Source organism: Cyprinus carpio, chromosome A5, assembly GCF_018340385.1.
Source record: "Cyprinus carpio isolate SPL01 chromosome A5, ASM1834038v1, whole genome shotgun sequence".
NCBI lineage: Eukaryota > Metazoa > Chordata > Actinopteri > Cypriniformes > Cyprinidae > Cyprinus > Cyprinus carpio.
The window spans coordinates 29,293,637-29,313,574 of record NC_056576.1 but is presented as its reverse complement, the minus strand read 5'-3'; the positions used below and the strand labels follow the sequence as shown (position 1 = coordinate 29,313,574).

The following is a 19,938-nucleotide window of genomic DNA, read 5'->3' as shown; positions in this document are numbered from 1 at the left end:
TCACATTCGGAACCTGATAATTGCTTCTTGCAACTTTATTTTATTATTTAACCAATTATAAAAACTATAGGCCTAACTGTTTTTTGTTTTGTTTTGATTTTCATTAAAAAATTAAACAGCTAGGTGATGTGTTTTGGATGTTTTTAAGATTTTGAAATTCATTAATACATTGTTCACTAATGTTAGTTATTGTTTTTATTTTTTTTATTTTAAGCAGTATGTGTTCACTCTTCATTGATGGCTGAATTCAGATAAGTGCAGATGCGACTTGCTGTCAGGTGCCGGCAGACAGAATATCAGGAGCACATGGACTGCACTTTTTATGGCTGCACTATTTTTCTTTTTTTCCCTGCCATAAAGGATGAACTCATCGCTAAAAATGGATCCCCGTTCTTTCCTCATCACAGGCCTCATCATCAGCAGATTGGAGAATGGGCGATGAGCCAGGAGTCTTCATCTCTTAAAGGCACCCAGCCTTTTTCTTTTTTTTGCTTTCTCTTTCTCTCATCCACATGCACAAGTTTCTACGTATATACTCACATACAGGAGCGTTTCTAGCCTTCCATCAGTACCCAGGCCTCCCATCAAAAAAGGGACTCCATATTTTCATATTGGTATGGATACATAGATCTAAAAGTTCTTGACCTGCAGTCGCTCACAAGTTGCATGTGCAATAAACTGTTTTCTTCACTAAAAAACAGTCATTTTCAAGTTTTTCTTCCTAGGTAAATATCCACCTCTTCCAGTTCCTACTTTTTGTTTTCTGACTTATAATCCTTTAGGAAACCACTGCAAATTAATCAGTGCATGAGTCACCTTATTTATATAGTGCTTTATACAATTCAGATTGTGTCTCCTCTGGAAAATGGTGTGGTTTGATTCCAGGCTGCAACAAAAGTCAGATTGTGCAGAGGACTCGTCTGGTTCCTGTGGTCTTGTGCTGATGGCCGTCTAGGTGACAAGGTCTTCTCGAGGGCTCATCTAGTTGACATGGTCTACAATGACATTCATGGTTGTAGAGGTCGTCTCTAAGTGCTGATCCAGCATCTGGTCTGGATACGGACTGTATCTGGGTGGATACTGTGACCTCGGTATAAAAATGAAACAGACTAATATTTGAGTAGATGACATTCTTCTTATGACATAGCAAGTACATCAGGGGATATGGGAAGTGTTCCCAGTTCCGGTTTACCTAATTAAGACAGCTTAACAATCCTTTAACAGATCTGAATTATAGAAATGTAATAGTGTGTTATGTGTAAACCAGGTTAAAGAGATGGTTCTTTAATCTACATTTAGAGATGGGTATTTAGTCTGGGTTAGAGATGGGTATTTGTGGTTTGTTCCAGAGTTTGGGTGCTAAATAGGAAAAGGATCTGCTGCCCGCAGTTGATTTTTATATTCTAGGTATTATCAAAATTTCCAGAGTTTTGAGAACATAAATATGGTCATACTTCCTGGTTCTAGTAAGAACTCAAGCTGCTGCATTTTGAACCAGCTGGAGTTTTGTTTATTAAGAGTGCAGAACAACCACCAAATAAAGCATTACAATAATCTAACCTTGAGGTCATGAACGCATGAATTAACATTTCTGCATTTGACATTGAAAGCATAGGTCGTAATTTAGATATATTTTTAAGATGGAAATATGCAGTTTTACAAATGCTAGAAACATGGCTTTCAAGGGATAGATTGCTATCAAATAACACACCCAGGTTCCTAACTGATGATAAAGTATCGACAGAGCAGCCAGGGTTAGTGTTATACAGTGTTCTAGGTTATTACATGCAGGATTTTTGGTCTGATAATTAACACCTCTGTTTTTTTCAGAATTCAGGAAATTACTAGCCATCAATTTTTTTTTTTTTATAACAACTATGCATTCCGTTAGTTTTGCAAATTGGTATGTTTTGTCAGGCCACAAAAATGTAGAGCTCATCAGAATCATCAGCATAGCAGTGAAAGCTAACACCTTGTTTCCTGATGATATCTCCCAAGGGTAGCATGTAAAGCGTGAAAAGCAAATGCCCTGGTACTGAGCCTTGTGGTACTCCATACTACACCTCTTCATTCACTTCTACGAATTGACGGTCAGATAAGTATGATTTGAACCATGCCAATGCAATTCCACTAATGCCAACATAATTTACTAGTCTATTCAAAAATGATGTTGGCATTAGTGGAATTGCATTGATTCAAACTGAATCACCAACAATTTCAGATCCATTTTCAAACTAATACAACTGATAATATCAAAAGATTGATTCATTTGCAATCTGGCATTGCTAAATCCGATGCTAAACTGCTGATAGAAAACACATGTGACACAACTGCTGAAATATCAGGAGGAAATTATTTTCAGGTCATTATATAATCTCAACTGTCAGACAAGGGTTCATCAGTAATAATTTACCGGGGCACTGAGCAGACTGAGCCATATTTTGTTCAAGGATGGAACTCACATAAATATGAAATTAATGTACCTAAAAAGTCAAAACTCAGCTCCACACCACTTACATACTGGTCTGAATAACACAAATGCAAATAAGCAGAGGTATACAGATACGGAAACAACCCAGTGTCTTTAAACTAAATGCTGGTAGATTGAATTTAAAGACTGGACTAAAAACTAATTGATACAATGAATATTTCTCTCTTTCAATAATGCGAAAGTGAGCTATATATTGTAGGACAGACTGTTAGCGCCAGCACTGAACTCCAAGAGAACAGAGTTTACACCATCATTTCATTACTCCATCATCCGGAGAAAAGTCCATCAATAGATAATTTTGGGGTTGTCTGGCCACTGCCCAAATCAGTGGGTCAGGCCTCATAATACGTTTGACAGTGATCTACTGCTGCTGACAGCACTGAGAACATTCACATCTCACTTAGAGAAACGGTATAAAGTTTACAACGTGTAACTTAAGTTGTTAGCCTGTTATTTAATTCACTATCAAAGAGACTCTAAATATCACTGAAGATCATATGAGGAGCAACCTCGTCCATTCTAAACTATCATTTAATTGTTTAAACATATGGGCTTCCCTTCAGGTTTTGTGTATAGCAGAATCGTTCAGTTCTTTTTGCCGTGTTTGCCTGCCTTCTTTCAGTGCCTCAAATGTTTCCTATTATGTCTTTCATTTTTCCCGCTGTAAATACTACACTCTCAAAAGCGTCTGCCAATGTTTGAAATACTCCAAAGTTTTCATTTTGCATCATTCACCCCTAAAGTATGCTTAAGTCAGTCTCCTTCAAACAGTGCCATGAACATATTAGAAAAATATGGACAATTATAGACAGCTTAAACTCTTTTCTAAAAAAACTAAGGCTGGTTTGTATTTCCTTAGTCTCTAACCTGAGTCCAGAGAAGAGCCAAGGAAAATAAATGTTAATGGTGTATTCCACAGTGTGGGTTTTATATTATTAATGTTAAGGCCAGCTTCCAAAAAACATATGTGGCAAAAAACATAAAAACGGTCTCATCTACCATGTTGGCACATCCTTGGTGGCTCCAAAGGTGATTTTAGGCTGACTCCACTACAGATTTGCAAGCTTAAGAAGGGCAGGAGACCAAAGGCGGTACAGAAGTGATATGGTACGGCAGCAGGCTCCAAATATGAGTTTTATTGAAATATTTACTGGGCTTTTGGTGTGAGGAGAGAGCAAGAACAACAAACAAATAACAGAAATAAACATTCATTGCTAAGAATACAAAACAATTTAGGTGCCAGTGGGTTTTGGACAGTTTTATAGAGTTTTCCTTTACTTAGTCAGTGACTTTCAATTATGTTATTAGTCATACACTGAACTACGTTATGTTTTCTTAGGTGTGTTATCTGTGGTGCAAAAAAGCCAGTGTAATGGTAATGTTTTGTGCAGTCCACGCTTAATCAGTTTTCTTTTTTTTAATGTAAGTAAAAACAGTAGCTTGATATTGTGAAATGTTTTTGCAATTCAAAATAACTGTTTGTTTTAATACATTTTAAAATATAATTCATTTCTATTATTGTGAAGCTGGATGTTTAGAAACTATTATTCCAGTCTTCAGTGTCACACGATTCTTCAGAAATCATTGTAATATGCTGATTTGGTGCTTAAAACAATTGTTATTATCAGTGTTGAGAACATTTATTTGAAATGAAGTGATTTGTAATATCACAAAGGTCTTTACTGTCACTTTTCTTCATTTTAATGCACTATAAAAGTATTAATTTCTTTAAAATGCAATAAATAAACCTTACTGATCCCAAACGTTTCTGTAAATTATCAACTATAAACTGAAATACATCATAGAACAGAGGTTGTTTTTGATATATAGAATATATATGGAAATATCTTAATGATCATATTAATTGAATGGTGCAAAATCCATAAAACTTAGTGAAAAAGCTTTTGACAACATATCTAAAATGAGTGGATTGACTAGTAGTTAAAGCTCAGGCCTGGTCACCAGAATAATGATGGTTCCAACCCAACAAGGGTTAATATTCGAGGCTATGGTGGGTACAGATAAGGGAATTGACTTAAATTACCTGTCTACAAACACATATGTTGTTCTGCTTGAATATGTACAGTATACGGAGTATGAATGACACCTGTTAGTAAATAGAGTTGTCAACAAACACTATGTGAATGTAGCAAAAGTTTACTCTTTTTTTTGTGTGTGTCCAGTACATACAGTAAATTACCATGCTCAGTGTTTGAATTGACACTATTTTCCATTTGTACATACTTTAAGTTGGTTAAAAGTCTCGGCTCAACTCTAGATTTCTCAAAAAAAGGATAACCATGAGGTTTCCAGTGAGAAGCAAAACAAGAATCTCCTGCTTTCCAGAACATTTTTCTCTCCCAAACAAAATTCCATGATAACTCTAAACAGCTGTGTATTGCACCTCTGATACTGACAGCAAGCGTGAGTTCACAAAACTATGTTTTGCACTGGCACTGACCCAGTGCCCTACTTAAGTGAGTCACCTGATCCAAATATTACCCAGCCAGTCTTTTGTTGCTTCTTTACTGAGCAATGAAACTGGTGCAGCAGCAGTTAACTTCTCTTCTAAATCTTCACCCAGCTGACTTCCGACCCGCACAGTCATATTTCCTCTTTTGTGTGATGTCATGGTGCAGATAAGAGTGACAGTCAAGCAGCATTCAACAGCTTTTTTTGGCAGCACATGCTGTCAGAGTGCTCTCAGGGGAATGGACTTGAGTACTGGGAAAGCAAACTTGGAAAACAAAGCTGCCAATTCCTATCACTTCTTTTATCTGTGATCTAGGAGATGTAGACAGATTTGTGTAGGAAAACACAGATACACAGACAAACGCAGAAGGTTAATTTGAAATATTGTGGATACAATAGTTCAAAGAAGTTAAAATTGAGTAAATTACATATTAGACACAATATTGACTGTTACTTTGTTTGTTTGTGCTCGCCCAAATAAAATGAAACCGAATTAGATTCAGCCAAGTCTACAAGCAATACACAGCACAACTGTTAAATGAATCAGTTGAATGAATGATTCAAAGACTTGCTCAAAAAGAAATCACTCCCAAAACTAAAATCACTCGTCGCCACATACTGGCTCAAAAACCTGCAAAATGCCAAACAATGCAAAATCACCACTAATGTGCAATGTTCAAAAGAAGGTATTAAATATATATATATATATATATATATATATATATAGATATATATAGAGAGAGAGAGAGAGAGACGATAGTAGACAGATAGATAGATAGATCGATAGATAGATGTATATAAACTGCTCAAAAAAATTAAAGGAACACTTTGAAAACACATCAGATCTCAATGGGGAAAAATATCATGCAGGATATCTATACTGATATGGACTGGGTAATTTTTTAGGAATGAAAAGATGCCACATTGTTTAATGGAAACGAAAATTATCAACCTACAGAGGGCTGAATTCAAAGACACTCAAAATTAAAGTGAAAAAAGGATGCAGCAGGCTAGTCCATTAAGCTGAAATTTCATTGCAGCAACTCAAAATGGCCATAGTTTGTATGGCCCCCACGTGCTTGTATGCATGTCCGACAATGTCAGGGCACGCTCCTAATGAGATGAAGGATGGTGTCCTGGGGTATTCCCTCCCAGATCTGGACCAGGGCATCACTGAGCTCCTGGACAGTCTGAGGTGCAACCTGGCGACGTCAGATGGACCGAAATATAATGTCCCAGAAGTGTTCTATTGGATTTAGGTCAGGCGGTTGTGGGGGACATTCAGTGTTATCATTCCTTCATCCTCCTGGAACTGACTGCATACTCTCTCGCCACATGAGGCCGGGCATTGTCGTGCACCAGGAGAAACAAGGACCCAATGCACCAGCGTGGGGTCTGACAATGGGTCCAAGGATTCCATCCCGATACTTAATGGCAGTAAGTGTTCCATTGTCTAGCCTGTAGAGGTCTCTGTGTTCCTCCATGTATATGCCTTCCCAGACCATCAATGACCCACCACCAAACCGGTCATGCTGAACAATGTTACAGGCAGCATAACATTATCCACCGCTTTTCCAGACCCTTTTACATCTGTCACACGTGCTCAGGGTGAACCTGCTCTCATCTGTGAAAAGCACAGAGCGCCAGAGGCAGACCTGCCAATACAAATGCCAATCAAGCTACACGGTGCCAGGCATTGAGCACAGAGCCCACTAGAGGATGTCAGGCCCTCAGGCCACCCTCATGAAGTCTGTTTCTGATTGTTTTCTCAGAGGCATTCACACCAGTGGCCTGCTGAAGGTCATTTTGTAGGGCTCTGGCAGTGCTGATCCTGTTCCTCCTTGCACACAAAGGAGCAGATACAGGTCCTGCTGATGGGTTACCTTCTACTGCCCTGTCCAGCTCTCCTAGAGTAACTGCCTGTCTCCTGGAATCTCCTACATGCTCTTGAGACTGTGCTGGGAGACACAGCAAACCTTCTGGCAATGGCACATATTGATGCGCCATCCTGGAGGAGTTGGACTGCCTGTGCAACCTTTGTAGGGTCCAGGTATCGCCTCATGCTACCAGTAGTGACACTGACCCTAGCCAAATGCAAAACTAGTGAAAAACAATCAGAAAAGACGAGAATGGATAAAAATGTCAGTGGCCTCCACCTGTAAAACCATTCCTGTTTTGGGGGTTTTCTAATGGTTTGTCCATCTAGTGCACCTGTTGTTAATTTTATTAACATCAAAGCAGCTGAAATGAATTAACAACCCCCTTTGCTACGTAACTGACCAGATCAATATCCCAGAAGTTTAATTTACTTGATGCTATACTCTGATTAAAAAGTGTTCCTTTAATTTTTTTGAGCAGTTTTATTAAACACACATACCACGATTTTGCCAAGTAAGATTTTGCCATGTTCCTGGATCAACATATATATATATATATATATATATATATATATATATATATATGTTCCTGGATATATATATATATATATATATATATATATATATATATATAGACTTAACCCAGTACCTACCCTTAAACCTAACCCTACCCATAATTTATTCCTAAAATCAGTGTGAAATGATAGCTGATTAACAAGGGTGTTGAACCACCTAACCCTGATTGCGAGCCTAAAACAGATATTTCCTGAAAAGTTATATCTCAAATCTAACAGAACAGTGCAGTCTTTTCAAATTCCTTTTCTTCTGCAGCAGACCACCCCCCTTCATGTTGAATTTGGACATGAGGGAATTTTTTTTAAAACCCTAAAATATAATACAGATTATGGTGGCTAACAACTGCGGACAAAGTTTGATACATTGATTTCAAAATTACCTGATTAAATTTCTGATTTGTGTTGTAACTTACTGAGTATTGACACCACAGTGTTTGATTAATGTTGCACGTTTTGTAGGCTTTACCTACCTCAAAGGTTCATGTGTACATGGATTAATAAATTAACGTTTTATTTTTTTTTGTATTATGTTTTTTGTTTTTAGTTTTTAGTTTTTAATTGTGCATTTGAGATGTGTGCTGTATTTTAATACTGCTGCAAACTTTTTAGAATTGATAGTTTTATATTGGCATTTTAAATACTTCACTATCAATTTGGAAGTTTCAAAATAAATCTTATTTTACTTGAACAGTGACAAGTATATTCTATTCAATTAGCTCATGCTCTCTCTGTATCTAACATGCCATTGTTCAGTCATAAATTTAATAATTATAATTATAATAAATGATGGACTTCAAAGATGAGAGCTTTAGTAAAGAAAATTGGTTTGGGAGATTTTATTTATTTTTTTAACCTTTGCTGCCCGGATCTTCTCAATTTCCAACTGCTTCTCCAGATGTTGAAACTCCTCCTCAGTTTCTCCAATTCTTCTGTGTGTGTTCACTGTATAAATTAATATGGATTAATCTTTGTCAAAGCTGTTTGTTCTGTTGTTTGCTCTTTCTCCTCTTCTTGCGCTGTTTTAACATCACTTGAGTTTGTAAACATGTGCAAATGATAATTAATTTATCTTACTCTATTAAATTTGGCAATGAATCACCTGAACACATGCGTGCTGAACCGTGGGCCTAGTCACGGATCACTATCAGCTACGATCTACTCCCTTCACTAAAATGTCACAGTTCCTAAACATGATAACAAATAATACTGATAAATAATGAACACGTCAAAAGGAAAATCACAGATACTTACAAGACCAAGTAGGAATGTCCTTTATCGTTTGTTGTTTGCCCGCTGCTCTCCAAGAGGTAAACTTAGTGCTGTCTCCTGTAAAAACAAAATTCAAAACAGTGATCTCTACTAACTCTCATGTCTCGCGTTGCCAGTACTCATGTCTCAGAAGGGCTTCAATTGCCATCTAGCAGTTATTTTTAAAATTATAGACAGTCCAACATCAACAATATCATATAATTTGTATGAATGTAACATGTAACAGTGTGGGATGCATGACATCATATTATCAAATGCAAGTAAACTTTTAAAACATTTGAATTAGCATTATTTTGGCATAATAAATAATGCTATATTTAATAATGCTGTAAAATAACTAAATAAAATATAAAATAATGCTAATTTAAATGTTTCAACGGTTTACTTGCATCTGATAAGAATCTGCATGTGCGAGAATTACATGTAAAAAAATTTAAGGCTATTTTGGCTATGCTCATTGCTGGTTTTGTTACTGGTATATGGCTATAGCCAAGCCGTTAAAATTAGACCACAGATTGCCTCGATTTCGCCAGGTGAACTAAAAGCAGACTACACGTAGCCCGTCCAGTTTAGAGCTAAATCGGGCTACATATAGACCATGTCATTAAATGACACTTGATAGCTGTTCCGGGGCAGTTTTTTCTTCTCACATCCATAAACATGAGACGCCGGTGCATCTCTGATTTGTTGTTCGCTCGTATTTCTTCTTCGTTGTGAATTACATTTTCCGATAATCTGACCATCTGCCTCTGGGAAGCGCCACCACAAGAAGTCTGGAGGAACTGCCGCTCCGGTAAGCCAAAGTGGTAACAAACAGCCACAGTCTATGTATGAATGAATTATTCGAATACTAGGGACTAGTCGGCGCGGTGACCCCTCCCCTCCCCTCCCGTCCTGTGACGTCGCCCCGTGACGTCACAGTGATTAATTCCTTAGAATGTTCGGTGCATAAATAGAGCGCAGAGTTGCATTTGCACCGTATTATCAACGAGTGATTGTGAGTAGACACTTCTTCTAGTTTCTCCACATCTTTTCATGTCTTAGAAAAGAGAACATTTTCTCAGTGTGCATTTAGACAAAAATACACTGTACAATGACATTGAATATAAACTCAGCCAAAAAAAAAAGAAATGTCCTCTCACATTCAGCTGCTTTTATTTGCAGTAGATTTCTTAAAATGTAAATATTTTTATTAACATAAAAATTCAACAACTGAGACATACACTGAAAAAGTTTCACAGACATTTGAAAAACACCAGCTGCATTAAGCACAGATGATCAGGAACCCTGGGTATCTTTCTTCTGAAAGTTTTTCAGAATTAGTAGAAAAGTCTCTTTACTGTCGTGACTTATTGTAACCGTGTCCCTAATTGGCTACCTACCGCTTGTAGGTCGTGAATGTCTTAAGGTCTGTTCTACAAGTGCATGTACAATAATTGTTTTTGGCTCATTGAACAAGTGTGAAAAACTAAATTTAAACTTAATTGGATTTTTAAAAAAAATATATTGAAAATGCAGCATCCTGAAAAGGGGACCTTTCTTTTTTTCTTTTTCTTTTTTTGCTGAGTTTAAATACACTGTAAAAACTTAATTTGAAAACACATTTGAGAAGGTGCGGTGACATTTACAGTTGATCAGCAAAATTTTGCGGGCAAAATTCAATAATTTTATTAGGAATGCACACGGTCTGGAGTTTTGCATGAGGGCAAAATAAGTTGTTCAGACAAATTTGTTGCACTGAACAACCGACAGCTGCTTGGTTTGAATGTGACTTCTATGTGAACTGTATCATACATTTCTACACTATTGATAATGAACCTGTTTTTGCATGCAAAATCTATCTTAAATTTAGCGTCATTCTCAAAAATGTAAATTTTCCGCCTATCTAATTGTTTTGAAAGAACAAATTCAAAAGTTTTAAATTCGGTTTAGATATGTTTTGTCCTATAATAGATTATTTATTAACATAGATGATAACACCAGTGATGCATTCTCATAAAAAGTAAGGATTTTACCTCTTCTCTTTTTGAATATTATTTTTAACACTGATGACACCAATGGAAAAAAAGGAAAAAAAAAAATCAAGGTGCAATAATTTTTCTTAAATTATTTAAGTTTATACTTTAACAACATAGAGACAACCTATTTCATATTATTATAAATATTTCATTTGTTATAAAATTGTACCTTTTACATTAGTTTAAAGCTGTGTCTGAAATCGCTCACTCCACTCATTCACTAATCCCTATATAGTGTATGGTAGTTGAGTGCACCATATCAGAAAGGAGTTAAAGGGGTCATATGACGTTGCTAAAAAGAACATTATTTTGTGTATTTGGTGTAATGAAAGGTGTTTATGCGGTTTAAGGTTAAAAAAAAGATTATTTTCCACATACTGTACATTATTCTTCCCGCCTTCTGAAACGCATCGATTTTCTCTCTGAAAAGCAAGGTGTGCTGTGACTGGCCAGCTATCCAGCGCGTTGTGATTGGCCGAATACCTCAAGCGTGAGACGGAAATGTTGCGCCTCTTAACACATTGTGATGCCTTGTCTGGCCGTAGTGACAAGACAAAAACATAAAACCCATTATAAACGTGATATAAACATGATTTCTAGTCGTGTTTTCTTTTGGAAGGCAAAAACAAAGTAGTTTCGCTTTCTCAATGAAACAGCGTCACACACCGCGGCTTTAAATGAGCAGAGGCCGATCCGGCGATCCACAGTGCAAAGTTGATGTATTTCCTCAGCGACCAGCACAGATCAGCTCCAGGCATGACAAAGCGAATATCGTCCTCTTTTGGAAGGCCAAACAAAGTAGTTTCGCTTTCACAGTGAAACACACAGCGTCTATAGGTCATGGCGGCAGCGGCAACAGCAATACTACAATGAGAATAAAAGGTATGCCTTCTTTCTTTGCGTGAACATCTGGGCAGCGTTATGCAGATCTTCCCACATACTGACATAGATATGTGGGGACGTGTTAGAACGAGCTGTTTCAGGGGGGCGTGGACGAGTCTCAGCTTTTATAAAGAATATCTCTTTGGATTTGAGACTTTAGTCTTTGCAACTTCCCAGATCTTCTTTATTCACCAAAAGCTTGTAACACTCCAAAGAGAAAGGAAAATTTGTAATCGCATCATATAACCCTTTTAAATAATGATTCGGATGGTGAAATATACACTGCGCGTGAGACTTGGAGCTGTTGCAAAAACATCATCACGTACTTTTATATTACATGTACCTTATTTTAGAAAATCATATTAATAATAACACTCAAAATGACTTTATATTGTAATTATACATACCTCCGCATCAGCTCTGTGGTTTCATCGATGGTATATTATTAATTTGTTTTGTAATGCTTTTATGTTCATAATCATTTAATACTATTAAAATACTGAGAACAAAAATAAACACATTAACACATGTTCATAATTTTATGTATTTATTATTTTTAGTATCTTGACACTCTCCAGAGCAGCATTTTGAGCTCAGATAAAATAAGATCATAGCGCGCCCTCAGGCGACCGTTAATTTTACATCAGAATGAATAAGCTACCTACTGTGATTAACAAACATTTTTTAATTATCCACCAAATTATCATCATTTTTGTAAGTTAACAACAATGCCACCTTGGTAAATTAGTAAAATATTAAACTGAGTTACATAACATATTTTAATATAAATAATGTATGAAAAAACGTTAAAGCAGAAATAATAAAGATGTAATTGGGATCTCTCATTCAAACTCGCTCGCTGCCACTCTTGCTTCCAGCTCTCCGGTTCTCTGCATTGGATTGTTGAAAATAGTGCTCCAGCGAGTGTACACTCGAAATCAGAATGCATTGTGTAAAAAGCAGTGGACTAATGTAGGGAATGAAGTCGTTCACTCAGGATTCAGACAGCACTTCAAAATGGCTGACACCCGATATAGTGCACAATATAGTTGATAGGGAGTGGTTTCGGAGACAGCTTTAGTCATCTTCATAACTCAAAAGACAAGGCTTGTTTTGTCACAATATTTTGACAATGATTCAAATGTGTTTTCAACTACATTAATTTAATTTTTTTTTTCTGTGTTATCTTTGCACTGCTTCACCCTGCTTTTAATGTGTCTCATGCATGAGTGCCACATTTTTAAGATACCATGTCAAGTTCACAGAAGGCCTCGAATGCAACCAATTGTGGGATTTTGTATTTTTACTCAACTTATCTCTTCTCTCTTTCTCTCACAGTGGTTCACAGATAATGTTGCAGACACAAGTGGATTAGCACAATTCCATGATTTTATAGATTGACCATTTTACATCCTTTAAAGGAGCCAACCATGTCTGACTAATTCTGAGAAGGAGCAACAACCGTATGCTGTTTCACTCAGGGAGCACCAATGACCAACAATTGTACCCTGCAGGAAACACTCATGCCCGAGTGTTCCCCACAGGGAGCTCCCATGCCAAGATTGTTCACTCTAGGATTATCTGTACCTGCCTCTTCCACACGGAACCTTCGTGTTCAGAAAGGGCAATCACCGTCTTCATGTCTGTTCCAGGAGCGCCGGGAGTATAAACCTCAAGCCTCCTTGAGACAGAGAGCACCCAGGTGTGTTAAGACCCCAGAGAGATTATCTGAGCTTCAGTGTTCCTCACAGGAAGCGCCCCTGTCTGAGGGTTTCTCAGGAACACCTGTGCTGGAGTATTCTTCTCAAGGAACACCGGTTTCCATAGAATCCCTGCAGGGAGTAAACATGCCTGCTCAGACCCCTCAGGGAGCACCTCTGCTTGAGAGTTTTCCAGAGGGAGGGCCAGTGTTCAAGTGTTTTCAAGAGGGAGCACCAATGACCATGTGTTCCCCACAGGCAGCTTCTGTGATTGAGTGTTCCCCACAGGGAGCTCTGGGATTATCTGTACCCACCCTTCATGTCCAGAAAAGGCGATCACAGCCTTCATGTCTGTTTCAGGAGCGCCGGGAGTATAAGCCTCAAGCCTCCTTGAGACAGAGAGCACCTAAGCCTGTTAAGTTCCCACAGAGATCACCTGTGCCTGAGTGTTCCTCAGAGGGAGCACCTGTGCTTGAGTGTTCCACTCAGGGAACTCAAGTTTCCACAGGATCCCTGCAGGGATTATATATGCCAGCTGAGGCACCACAGGGAGAATCTGTGCTTGCCGATTTCCCAAAGGGATGGCCATTTTTCAAGTGTTCCCCAGAAGGATCATTCATACCCAAGTGTTCCACACAGGGAGCATATGTGTCCAAATGTTCCACACAGAGAGAATATGTGCACACCGGGAGCATACAAGGAGCAATGGTGCTTAAGTGTTCCCCACAGGGAGAACCTGTGTTTGGGTTGCCCCCAGCAGAACCGTTTATTCCCAAAGGTTCCCCTCAGGGAGCATTTTCCAATCATGGAACACCCATGCCCAAGTTGTTTACCCTGGGAAAATCTGTACCCATCTTATCCACAAAGAAGTACCAGTTACATAAGTATCGAACTTTCTTGAGACAGAGAACACACTTGTCTGTCAAGACCGCACAGAAATCTCCTGTGCCTGAGTTTTCCTCACAGGGAGCACCTGTGACTGAATGTTTCCCAAAAGAAGCACCCCTGTCTGAGTGTTTCTCAGGAACACCTGTGCTGGAGTATTCTTCTCAAGGAACACCGGTTTCCACAGGATCCCTGCAGGGAGTATACATACCTGCTAAGACCCCACAGGGAGCACCTCTGCTTGAGAGTTTTCCAGAGGGAGGGCCAGTGTTCAAGTGTTCGCCAGAGGGTTCATACATACCCATGTGTTCTCCACAGGGAGCACCCATGTCCAAGTGTTCGACACAGGGAGCCCCTGTATTACAGGAAGATCCTGTGTCTGGGTGTTTTCAAGAGGGAGCACCAATGCCCATGTGCTCCCCACAGGCAGCTTCTGTGACTGAGTGTTCCCCACAGGGAGCTCTGGGATTATCTGTACCCACCCTTCATGTCCAGAAAGGGCGATCACAGCCTTCATGTCTGTTTCAGGAGCGCCGGGAGTATAAGCCTCAAGCCTCCTTGAGACAGAGAGCACCTAAGCCTGTTAAGTCCCCACAGAGATCACCTGTGCTTGAGTGTTACACTCAGGGAACTCCAGTTTCCACAGAATCCCTGCAGGGAGTATATTTGCCAGCTGAGACCCCACAGGGAGAATCTGTGCTTGCAAATTTCCCAGAGGGAGGGCCACTGCTCAAGTGTTCCCCAGAGGGATCATTCATACCCAAGTGTTCCACACAGGGAGCACGTGTGTCCAAATGTTCCACACAGAGAGAATATGTGCACACCGGGAGCATACAAGGAGCAATGGTGCTTAAGTGTTCCCCACAGGGAGAACCTGTGTTTGAGTCGCCCCCAGCGGAACCGTTTATTCCCAAAGGTTCCCCTCAGGGAGCATTTTCCAATCATGGAACACCCATGCCCAAGTTGTTCACCCTGGGAATATCTGTACCCGTCTTATCCACAAAGGACAAACAGCTACATAAGTATCAAGCCTTCTTGAGACAGAGAAAACGCTTGTCTGTCAAGACTGCAAAGAAATCTCCTGTGCCTGAGTTTTCCTCACAGGGAGCACCTGTGACTGAATGTTTACCAAAGGAAGCACCCCTGTCTGAGTGTTTCTCAGGAACACCTGTGCTGGAGTATTCTTCTCAAGGAAAACTGGTTTCCACAGGATCCCCACAGGAAGTATACATGCCTGCTAAGACCCCACATGAAGCACCTCTGCTTGAGAGTTATCCAGAGGGAGGGCCGGTGTTTGAGTTACCCCCAGCGGAAGCGTTCACTCCCGAAGGTTCCCCTCAGGGAGCATCTTCCAATCATAGAACACCCATGCCCAAGTTGTTCACCCTAGGAATATCTATACCCGTCTTATCCACAAAGAAGTACCAGCTACATAAGTATCAAGCTTTCTTGAGACAGAGAACACATTCATCTGTCAAGACCGCACAGAAATCTCCTGTGCCTGAGTTTTCCTCTCAGGGAGTACCTGTGACTGAATGTTTCCCAAAGGAAGCACCCCTGTCTGAGTGTTTCTCAGGAACACCTGTGCTGGAGTATTCTTCTCAAGGAACACTGGTTTCCACAGGATCCACACAGGAAGTATACATGGCTGCTAAGACCCCACAGGAAGCACCTCTGCTTGAGAGTTATTCAGAGGGAGGGCCGGTGTTTGAGTTACCCCCAGCGGAAGTGTTTACTCCCGAAGGTTCCCCTCAGGGAGCATCATCCAATCATAGAACACCCATGCCTAAGTTGTTTACCCTAGGAACATCTGTACCCGTCTTATCCACAAAGAAAAACCAGCTACATAAGTGTCAAGCCTTCTTGAGACAGAGAAAATGCTTGTCTGTCAAGACTGCACAGAAATCTCCTGTGCCCGAGTCTTCCTCTCAGGGAGCACCTGTGACTGAATGTTTCCCACAGAAAGAACCCATTCTTGAGTGTTACCCAGAGGAAGGACCCATGATTGTGTATTCCCTGGAGGAAGAACCCATGCTTGTGTGTTCCATAGATGAAGAACCCATGTTTGTGTGTTCCCCAGAGGAAGAATCCGTGATTGTGTGTTCCCCAGAGGAAGAACCCATGCTTGTGTGTTCCTCAGAGGAAGAACCCATGCTTGTGAGTTTCTCAGAAAAAACTTCAGAGTCTGAGTTTTCTCCACAGGAAGCACTCATGCTTGAGTCTTCCCCTCAGGGAGCATCTTCCCCTCATCAAAAACCCTTGCCTGATGGCTTCCCTCTTGAAGCTTCCATACCCAAGTTAGTCAGTCTGGCAATATCTTCACTCGTTTCTTCCATATGGAAGCGCCAGAAGCATAAGTCTCAACCTTCCTTGAGACAGAGAACACTTTTACCTGCCAGGTCCTCACAGAAATCACCTGTACCAGAGAGTTCTTCACAAGATGCGGCCATGCCTGAGTGTTCCCCTGAGGAAGCATCCATGACCACCGGGACCCCACAAAACTTGTCTTGTGACCATCTTGACAAAGCTACAGTGGAGGCAACAGAACCCTGCAGGTCCCCATATAATAAGGCAAGGATGTCACAGGGAGTCTCCGAACCTGCCAAGGGTCAAAAAGAAGCATCCATGTCTGAGTGTTCCCCAGAGGAAGAAGAACCCATGCTTGTGTGTTCCATAGAGGAAGAACCCATGCTTGTGTGTTACCCAGAGGAAGAACCCATGCTTGTGTGTTACCCAGAGGAAGAACCCATGCTTGTGTGTTTCTCAGAGAAAGCACCCAAGCCTGAGTTTCCCCCACAGGAAGCCCTCATGCCTGAGTCTTACCCTCAGGGAGCATCTTCCCCTCGTCAAACACCCTCGCCCTCTGGCTTCCCTGAAGAAGCTCCCATGCCCAAGTTATTAAATCTTGGAATATCTTCACCCGTTTCTTCCACAAGGAAACACCAGCAGGATAAGTCTCAAGCTTCCACAAGGAAACACCAGCAGGATAAGTCTCAAGCTTCCACAACGAAGCACCAGCAGGATAAGTCTCAAGCTTCCTCGAAACAGAGAAAACTCTTGCCTGTTAAGTCCTCACAGAAATCACCTGTGCCAGAGAGTTCTTCACAAGGAGCAGCCATGCCTAAGAGTTCATCTCAGGAAGCATCCATGCACACTGGGACCCCACAAAACCTGTCTTGTGACCATCTTGACAAAGCTACAGTGGAGGCAACAGAACCCTACAGGTCCCCATATAATAAGGCAAGGATGTCACAGGGAGTCTCCCAACCTGCCAAGGGTCAAAAAGAAGCACCCATGCCTGAGTGTTCCTCAGAGGAAGAAGAACCCACGCTTGTGTGTTCCCCAGAGGAAGAACCGATGCTTGTGTGTTCCATAGAGGAAGAACCCATGCTTGTGTGTTACCCAGAGGAAGAACCCATGCTTGTGTGTTACCCAGAGGAAGAACCCATGCTTGTGTGTTTCTCAGAGAAAGCATCCAAGCCTGAGTTTTCCCCACAGGAAGCCCTCATGCCTGAGTCTTACCCTCAGGAAGTATCTTCCCCTCGTCAAACACCCTCGCCCTCTGGCATCCCTGATGAAGCTCCCATGCCCAAGTTATTCAATCTTGGAATATCTTCGCCCGTTTCTTCCACAAGGAAGCACCAGCAGGATAAGTCTCAAGCTTCCTTGAAACACAGAAAGAAACTATTGCCCGTCAAGTCCTTACAGAAATCACCTGTGCCAGAGAGTTCTTCACAAGGAGCAGCCATGCCTGAGTGTTCCTCTCAGGAAGCATCCATGCACACCGGGACCCCACAAAGCCTTTCTCTTCTTACAGTCCATCTTGACAAAGCAAAGGTGGAGGAACCATACAGGTCCTCATTTAATAAGGCTAGGACGTCACAGGGAGTATCCCAACCTGCCAAGACTCTGAAAGAAACACCCATGCCTGAATGTTCCTCAGAGGAAGAACCCCTGCTTGTGTATTCCCCGGAGGAAGAACCCATGATTGTGTGTTCCCCAGAGGAAGAACCTATGCTTGTGTGTTCCCTGGAGGAAGAACCCATGCTTGTGTGTTCCCTGGAGAGACTACCTGAGCCTGAGTTTTCCCCACAGGGAGCACCAACTCTGTCCCTTCAGCAATACAATAAATGTGCTCCATGCAAAAAACAGCACACAATAAAAGATGCGAAGGTACAGCAGAAGCCTCAAAGAAGGAGAAAAAAGAGGAACCAAAGGCAGCAGGCAAGACCTTGTCCGAGCTCCCAACCTAATCTGAAAAGAAAATATGCATGTAGCAGAAACAAACTGGTATGTCCCTCTTATGTTTCTTTCTTTCTTTTTTTTTACTTTCCAACCACTCATGTTGAAATGGTAGAAGCATTGTATGACAATGTCTGTTTTTTTTTTATTTCAACAGGACAACTTAAATGTATGTCAGCTTTCAAGGAGGAAAAATACAAACAACAGAGGTCAACGCTTCTTTCACCTCAGAGCCTGTCCATGCAGCCATATTTATTTGAGAAGTCAGCAGTCGAGACAGCGAAACTCTTGTGCCCGTCAACCGCCAAATGCAGACCAAATGCAAAGAGCTCATTGGAACCCTTACCCAAGATCCTGTCCACGGTACCAACCCAGTTGGTGGAGACAGCAAAACCCGCATACCCATCAAAGAGGACCAATGCATCTGAGGCAAAGAACTGTAAGACTTCCCCCCAGAGCATATCCATGGCCCAGGCAGTGGAACCCTCATCGCCCTCAATCACGACCATCAGATCTGGGACAAAGAGCTCAGAGAGCTCCCCCAAGAGCACATCCATGGTTCCAGCCAAGTTTGTGGAGGCAACAGAATGTTTATGCTTCTCAATCACAACCACGGCATCTGGGGCAAAGAGCTATGAGGCTTCATCCAAGAACATATCCATGGTCCCATCCCTATTTTAGGAGGCAGAAGAACCCTCATGCCCATCAATCACGACCATCACATTTAGGGCAAAGAGAACTGAGGGTTCATCCAAGAGTGCATCCTTCAGTCCAGCCCCACTTGTGGAGGCAACAGAATGCTTATGCCCCTCAATCAAGACCATGGCATCTGGGGCAAAGAGCTCTGAGGCTTCACCCAAGAGCATATCTATGGTCCCATCCCCATTTTTGGAGGCAGCAAAATCCTAATGCCTATCAGTCACGACTATCACATCTGGGGCAAAGAGCTCTGAGGGTTCACCCAAGAGCCTATTCATGATTCCACTCCAACTCATGAGTCACCTAGTTCGTAAAATATTTGGTGACTAAAAGCCCCAACTGAAAACATTTTTATACTTTAGAAAAATTTACATTTATTTTTATAATCTGTGCATTTGTAAGAAAATATCTGTGCATTTGTAAGGAAATATCTGCATTTATAAGAAAATGTGCATTTTTATGAAAATATCTGTGCATTAGTAAGAAAATATCTGTGCATTTGTAAGAAAGTATCTCTGCATTTGTAAAAAAATAAATAAAAATCTGTTAATTTATCATGGACAATATACATAAATCTCTGCATTTGTAAAAAAATAAATAAAAATCTGTTAATTTGACATTATGTATGTATAATCAAGCCATTGATTCATCACAATTTTTATATATATAATTAATATATATATATATATATATATATATATATATATATATATATATATATATGATTAATCATATAAAATTATATGATTAAAAATATATAAGATTCTTTTCTCATGAAAACATATTTTTTATTAGACTTTTTACGGCTTTTTAATAGATGGAAATATA

General features: G+C 40.4%; 1 protein-coding gene and 1 long non-coding RNA gene across 3 annotated transcripts; one reads left to right on the top strand and one right to left on the bottom strand.

Annotated features, from left to right (window-relative positions):
• Window positions 1-201: 201 nt before the first annotated feature.
• LOC109112505 lies at window positions 202-9,559 on the bottom strand. Of its 2 annotated transcripts, none has more exons than XR_006160113.1 (3): window positions 8,667-9,559; window positions 8,269-8,357; window positions 202-1,087 (listed from the first exon to the last, which is right to left on the bottom strand). It is a non-coding gene; the product is annotated as an uncharacterized LOC109112505 (long non-coding RNA). The 2 variants fall into 2 exon arrangements; XR_006160114.1 differs by having other exon boundaries at window positions 202-1,080.
• Window positions 9,560-13,074: 3,515 nt separating this feature from the next.
• Window positions 13,075-19,519, top strand: LOC109111851 (nascent polypeptide-associated complex subunit alpha, muscle-specific form-like). Its single transcript, XM_019124840.2, has 2 exons — window positions 13,075-18,459; window positions 18,569-19,519. Exons 1-2 carry the CDS (start codon window positions 13,075-13,077, stop codon window positions 19,388-19,390), a joined length of 6,207 nt encoding a protein of 2,068 aa, XP_018980385.2. The 3' UTR covers window positions 19,391-19,519.
• Window positions 19,520-19,938: the final 419 nt, after the last annotated feature.